Source organism: Alosa pseudoharengus, unplaced genomic scaffold (assembly GCF_046254945.1).
Source record: "Alosa pseudoharengus isolate Yale_2024_CS ecotype anadromous, Long Island Sound unplaced genomic scaffold, YU_APseudo_1.1 YU_APseudo_1.1_scf_21, whole genome shotgun sequence".
NCBI lineage: Eukaryota > Metazoa > Chordata > Actinopteri > Clupeiformes > Clupeidae > Alosa > Alosa pseudoharengus.
In genome coordinates, this window is record NW_027468674.1 from 28,721,200 (window position 1) to 28,728,309 (window position 7,110).

Below are 7,110 nucleotides of genomic sequence, written 5' to 3' on the forward strand. Positions count from 1 at the left end.
GTAGTTTAAACCACCACACACCTCATGCATTTCAGTAATATATAATTTGCATTCCTGTGCTGTAAGCACTGTTTTTACATTCCCCCTGGGTTTTGTACAATAGAATGGCACCACATTGTGAATAGCCTTGGTAACCAGTAGGAATGTCCATTCTATCAATCTCTCTATATGTAACATGCAAATTAATGTGTAGTAGTTAATAACACTAAGAACATAGCAGCTAACTCGACATGTTATATTGTCTGGGGATTTGCAGTGAAAGACGCCAACAGGCCTTCGTCAAAACTGGCAGAGAAACTTTTTCTGCTGTTATTTAAGACTGTTCCCAACATCAATGAAAACACAGGGAGTAACAGTTAGTAGACAATCTGTTTGTTTAGAAGTCATAGTCCAGTTTTAGAGCTTATATATTTATTTTCATCATCTAATTTATTACTAGTTTACATGTAGACAGGAACTACATTAACATATTGGGGGATATTTGCTATTAGGATATTTGAGATGTCTATTTTTTCATGTCTTCCCAAATCACAGATGCTACTGTTTGGTTCTGAATATCATAGAAAAACAAACAAACAAACTTGACAGAAAACAAAATGGCTGCCTAGACACAGTGGAACAGGGGGTATTCTGTGAAGAGATTAGTGGTATATGTTGAGTCTAACGCTAGAGGTGCGTTCAAGTCCAGCAAACACAAGGTGAACATTTGTGGCTATTGCATTGCTGCATGCACTTTCTGTTTACAGTGAATAACTTACAAAAAGTTTACACAAAACATTCACATTTAAATGGTTAAAGAAAACAAGTTTGCCACAATTCTTTGCCAAATTTGAATAAACCTCTGGCTTGAGGCTCAACCTTCCGCTACACTCGCTTCGTACATTAACCCCCTTCCAGAAGTGGATCAATGTGACCCAGAACATCCCAGTGACAAATTCTGACACAAGCCCGAAAGCAGCTGGTTCTAGACCGGTTCCATCCATTCTAGGATCAGCTGCGACCAGGGATCACAATATGTAAGTTAAGTACAGGATTAATATTAGTAGTATTGTTTTGTTATAGTTACACTCAGTGAAGAAGTTCCTGTTCATTGAGTTTTTAGACTCATTTCAGAAATACAATAAACGCTGTTTATGGGCACACACATCTCCAACCCTTTCTCGCTCTCTCTCTCTCTCACATACACAAACACACACACACACACACACACACACACACACACACACACACACAGTAATCAACTCAATCACTGCACAATAGTTACTTCAGTTTTCCAGACGGGGGAAAAAAAAACAGGCAGGACGGTTAATAGTGAAGACCAAGTCTCCGACGGCAAGACCCGCTGTGATCAGAGGAGGGCGGCAGCGTTTCTCGGTCTTGTGTGTTGGTGTTGGTTGGCTGAAAAACTCCCCTCTCTCTGTGTGGTGTCCTTCCTGACTGACTTCAGACTCACGTAGACAACGTTAAATAGTCTCAATTCACATCCTGTATCGTCTTGACACAAGAGGAAAATATCTACTTTAGAAATAATAATGATAACAAACACAAAAACACACCAATAAAACATGCAGCTGATCTCAGACCAGCTGGTTGTGCCGCAGCTTCTTCAAATGCCTTTATCATGGCTAGTCACTTCGGCCTTAGAAGGAAGGGGGTTGTTGAAGTCCTTCAAATGACCCACATGTCAATAATAAACCAGAAATGCATCAAAATTCCCCAAACATAACTAAAAAAATAGCACATCAAATACAAAGAAATAAAAAACACAAAAACTTCAAACAAATGAAAAAACAAAGACCTAACCTGCAAGAGTACATTTTTTGTGAACATTACAAATAAGCAGTAAAGCTGTACAAAGCCACTCGAGAGATGAACTCGTACTGAAAGCACTTCAAATCCAGATGATCTACTACTACATTATCAAACAGCACCACGACGCCATGATGAAAAACATCTGTATCAGTGTCAAGCTTTATAAATACTGAAAACATGGCGCCTGCAGGTCCTTTCCAAATTTTGGAGGGGAGCTCATGTCTATGTCCATGTACAATGGGATGAATAATACAACAGGGCAGACAGAGATATGGAAAGAAAGAGAGAGAGAGAGAGAGAGAAATAAGACAGATAGAATAGACCAGATGGATAGGAAAAGACTGGAAAGACCAACCTGAAGATCACAACAGCAAAGATTGTGAAAGGGCTGTCAAAGAGTGACAGAGCAGGAGAGAGAAGAGACAGAAGTTTATGAGAGAGAGAGAAAGAGAAATAGGACAGATAAAGAAATGGAGAGAGTGAGTGAGTGAATGTGAGTGTCTGCGTGTGTTTGTGTGGTGTGTGTATGAAAGTGAATAAGAGTCCTCCCGCATCTCTGTTGCCAGGCTCAGACATTCAGGCTCTCAGACGCGCAGGATCTCCAGGCAGTTGTTGTAGCAGATGGAGATCCAGTCGGGCTGGGTGGAGGCCCACTGCACGTTGTTGATCTCGCCCTCGGCCGTGTAGGCCAGGATGGGGTCCTCGATGGCGCGCGGCATCTGCTGGATGTCCCAGATCAGCGCCTGGTGATCATCCGCTGAGAGAGGGATAAAAAGATCGACAGACATTTCAGTTAATTTGTAAAGAAATCTGATGACCAAAACGAATTTGAGTGGCAAGCTCAGCAGGCGTAATCAAATGGATTAAATGGAACCATTAATTCAGGTGGGCAACTGTGGTTGGTCCAGGTGAGTCAGCTGAGTGTCAGCTGACCATCTAGGCAGTAGGCAGACTACCATGGCCTGTCTGAATTAATGGTACACTTGATTATCTAAAACTAGTAAAAGTCACACATGCAAACTCTTCCTATATACCTGGTTGAGTTCAATATTTTTGTGAATGGGGGGAGGGAGTGGGTGGAAAGAATTGACTACCTGCTGTGCAGATGTGGCAGGAGGAGTGGGGGGCCCAGGCGATGCCGTTCACACACGCCCGGTGATTATTCAGCCTGGCCACTGGAGTGCAGGGCACTCGCACGTCCAAAATCACCACCTGGCAGAGACCGCAAGACCAGTCATTAGCCTTAGCCATAACGGATACATACTGGAGACACATGAGGCATGTTAAACCAATGATGATATGATGATCAAAGATGAACTGAACTACAACACAGGAGTGGGACAAAGAGGAAAATACACCGTGATAACTAAGACATGTGAGAAGCAGTGTGGGAGGAGAAAGGAAGTGATGTGGGAGGAGAAGGAAGTGATGTAACACCAAAAAAAGAAAAGTAAATGCAGTCTCAGAGGAGGAGGTAGGGAGTAGGGGAGGAAAAAGAAAGATGTAAACAAAGAGAGAGGGACAGGGCTTGAAAGTGCCTGAAAACTTTCATTCTTGGAAGGAGAAAGAGAAGGAGAACCTGTGTGTGTGTGTGTGTGTGTGTGTGTGTGTGTGTGTGTGTGTGTGTGTGTGTGTGTGTGTGTGTGTGTGTGAGGAAGAGAAGTGGTGTTAGATTAGAATCTTCCTCTCTGCTTAGATACCACCCTGTGTGGGGCCTATAAATAGCCCAGGAGGTGTTTGGGTAATGAGGCCGCACAGGCACAGTAGAGGAGAGGAGAGACAAAACGGTAATCTACAGGGCACGAAAAAGACAGATGGAAGATGGACAGAGAGAGAGAGAGAGAGAGAGTTATCAATAGAATGGGCTTAAAAAGATGGAGGACAGACTGACACATCAAACAAGGTGGGCTGACAGAACAGGAGACAGAAGTGAGGAGAGACATACAAAGAGGACAGGGCTGAGAAAGACAGATTGAAGATGAGGAGAGAGAGCGAGAGAGAGAAATGGATGAATAGAATGGACAGAAAGAGATAGGGATAGACAGACAGACAGCAAAACAGACAGATGGACAATGAGATAGCAGAGAGAAAGACTATCAGAGATACAGCTAATTTGACTGCAGGGAGACAGAGAAACAGGAATCAGGAGACCGACAGACAGACAGACAGACAGACAGACAGACAGACAGGCCGACAGTCCCACCTCCATGCCGTCCATAGCCATGGTGGCCAGGTAGTTGGGGTCCTGCTTGTTCCAGCACAGGCGCAGCAGCGGGTGGTGCTGGGGGTCCTCGTAGATGATGGTGCTGTGCTCCAGGTGGCGCAGGTCGAACATGCGCACCGAGCCATCCGCCCCCACCGACGCAAACATGTCCCGACCTCCGCCCGCCCGGCTGAATGCAATGTCATAAACCTGCAACGCACCAACAGAACGCCAGCGCTCTTTAGAATCCCAATGCAACACTACAGCAACTTTTTCAGACTGTTATTATATTAGTACCAATGTAATTGCTTTTGCATAGCCACAGCATCCACATTTTACAAGTAATATCAAGACTAGATCATAGAATTAGAATGAAAATAAGCTAAATAACAAAACACAGTCATATCTGGTAGTAATGATACTCCGTGACCAGTCTCATCAGGCCTTGAGAACACCACGTGTCCTTCAGATGTCCTCACCTCTTTGTCATGAGCGATGAGCTGTGTTTTTACGTGGCCCGAAACCAAGTTGACCCGACCCAAGACCTGTCCTGTCTCCAGCCCCCAGATGGTACAGGTGGTATCTATGCTGGACGTGCCTGAGGAAGAGGGGAACAGGAGAGAGAGAGGAATGGAAGAGAGAATGGTAGAGAGAAAGAGAGGGAAAGAGGGATGGGGAGAAAGAGGGAGAATGGAAGAGTGGACAATGAATGAGGGATGGGAACAAATTACTCCACGAAGGTTGGTGCCATGTTGCACTTCGTTTTAATACAGAAAAAGTTTGTAGATCGGATCCATTCAAAAACATTTGTAGATCCAACACATCACAATAATTATAGCCCACTGTTGTCTTTAATGTCTAGAAGCACTTTTGTGTCTCAATTCAACTCCATCTTATTTATTCATAGAGCATCATTAGCAATTTGGTCACAAATTATTGAACAACTATTTTTCTACAAGTCTACTAGAACCACAAGCCCCTTAGCCTTTCAACAGAATCACAGACAAACCCTTTAAAGCCCCTCTTTTTGCTGCTTACCCAAAAGATTTGGGTCAACTTCATTCCAGTCGAAAGAGGTGAGGGGGGCACAAAAGTCAGAGTTTTTGTTGTTGTTTAGGAGGCACTCCAGCCGCGTGTCTGTCTCTCCCACCTCAGAGACACAACAAACAAACAAACAAACAGACAAATGTTTTAGCATGAAAATGACTGCTGGCATTAATTTAGCTCTTAAGGCATTACTAGTATTGACATGTGATGGCCAGAATGCTTCTGTGTGAAATTGCTGAATGAAGTTTCACCCTATAGCTCCTGTACAAATGCACTTTCGTTGTATATAATACTCTTTTGATCCTGTGAGGGAAATTTCGATACAAATGCAATGCTCAAACATAGGCCAGTCTTGAAGTATACTATGATTTACATTTACAACATAATTTCTGCAGAGAAGGAACCTGTGTGACATCTTATAAAATGATGTAAGTTATTACCACCCTTATGCTTTGTGGGTATTGCAAAACCCAGTCAGGAGTGAATGTTCTGCCAGAAACAGAACTATGAAAGGAGACCCATTTGATTAGTTCATGAGCTAACTGCCTAGAAGACTACTAGATTATGACATCTTTCATAGTAAGCTTACCCTCCAGATACGGAGATAGTCCCCACTTGTGGCCAATAAATCGGGATACACCCCTTTGGTGTCTGGGATCCACATGATTTTAGTTGTGGGGTACGGGTGGTCAAAGGTGTTCCGACACACAAACTCTGAGCTTTCCTCCTCCAGACCCACCAGCTGAACCTGCATAACAGATCAAATGTATGCTCATTAGTGCAGGTAACATTATAGTATATATTATAACATACGCGTACACACATTAGATACGCGTACAATTGTAGAGATGGTAGGCTACTGTTAGAAATACTGGTACTGGTAGAAATACTGATGTATTTCTATTGAGAGATGGTAGGCTACTACTTCTTATCCAAGTGCCGTTCATTATATTACATAGTTCAACTTTGGAAAACAATTAATTTTCAAAATAACATCATACAGTAGGCCTACTACACATATACTATGATACGTTAGCTATAAGGGCTTATTGGGGTAATTTGAGGACACTTTCTTACCTTATTATTGTATTCTTCCACGAAGCTGCCAAGAGCCAGGCGGAAGCGCTTGTCGGGCCGAACGCTCCAATTCATCGCGTACACAGTCCATGGTGCCTCGTATTTGTAGATCTCTTTTCGTTTTCCGTGAGACATGACTTTTGTTCCCCCTCAAGGGACTGGTTCAACAAATGCAAAGGTACACACGCCTCGCGACTGTGTACAGTTTCGTGTAAGCGAGTCTTCTTTTGTTTACCTGTCAGATTTAGCCTAATAGCTGCAATAATGCTAGCTGACTTAGCTAGCTAGTTATTTGGGCTTGTATTGCCTTGTTTTACAGTGGACCTTGCGTGCTAAATGCTAATAACAGACCACCACACATACAAATACAAGATAGGCCCAGATATTTAAAAAAAAAAACCGATAGTTAGTTACACCAAAATGTGTAACTAACAATAATGGCGGCTGCACTGCACTGTCGAAATGAAATTAAAATAGCCAACTAGCAAGCTGTATGATGCTAGCTCCACCAATGGGCACGTTGGAAGCTGTTGTCATCATTCAGTGCACTGCAGAAGGGCTTTCATGGGCCGTGGCTGCGAAAAATTCGCTCCGTTATATCCCCAACTTCGCAATTTACAGTCGATGTCAGCAATAATCATACAACAGCTGCAAGATGCCCATATGATTGGATATGACGGCTTTCGGATGTCCTCTTCTGCGCGTCGACTTCAACCCGGAAGTTGAGTTTCGTATTTCGAAGCAGTGGAAAAGTGTGTTGTCGGGCAGAGTTTAAAAATCTATGAGCGTATTCCTTCAGTTCAACTGTAGGCTACGTTATTAGTTGACCTATATGTTGTGCAAAAATATTTAGTTTCTGTTTATTAATGGGCCGATCATGCTTCACTGTCTAACTTTAGGCCTATGGTGCGTTCATGAGCATCTGGGAAGTTTCTATATGTGGGGGGGGTTAATAAACAAGTAAATAGTGT

General features: G+C 43.1%; 1 protein-coding gene across 1 annotated transcript; it reads right to left on the reverse strand.

The window, feature by feature from the left end:
• Window positions 1–394: 394 nt before the first annotated feature.
• Window positions 395–6,857, reverse strand: LOC143138074 (DDB1- and CUL4-associated factor 7-like). The gene is made up of 7 exons (XM_076298497.1): window positions 6,140–6,857; window positions 5,652–5,810; window positions 5,054–5,165; window positions 4,495–4,613; window positions 4,016–4,225; window positions 2,907–3,024; window positions 395–2,569 (listed from the first exon to the last, which is right to left on the reverse strand). Exons 1-7 carry the CDS (start codon window positions 6,272–6,274, stop codon window positions 2,397–2,399), a joined length of 1,026 nt encoding a protein of 341 aa, XP_076154612.1. The 5' UTR covers window positions 6,275–6,857; the 3' UTR covers window positions 395–2,396.
• Window positions 6,858–7,110: the final 253 nt, after the last annotated feature.

Coding starts and splice junctions, on each gene's coding strand:
- LOC143138074 (XM_076298497.1), bottom strand. CDS start 6,274: ATGTCTCACGGAAAACGAAAAGAGATCTACAAATACGAGGCACCATGG. Junction 5,811..6,139: donor TGGAAGAATACAATAATAAG/GTAAGAAAGTGT, acceptor TCTGTTATGCAG/GTTCAGCTGGTGGGTCTGGA. Junction 3,025..4,015: donor TGGCTATGGACGGCATGGAG/GTGGGACTGTCG, acceptor GGTCTCTGCCAG/GTGGTGATTTTGGACGTGCG.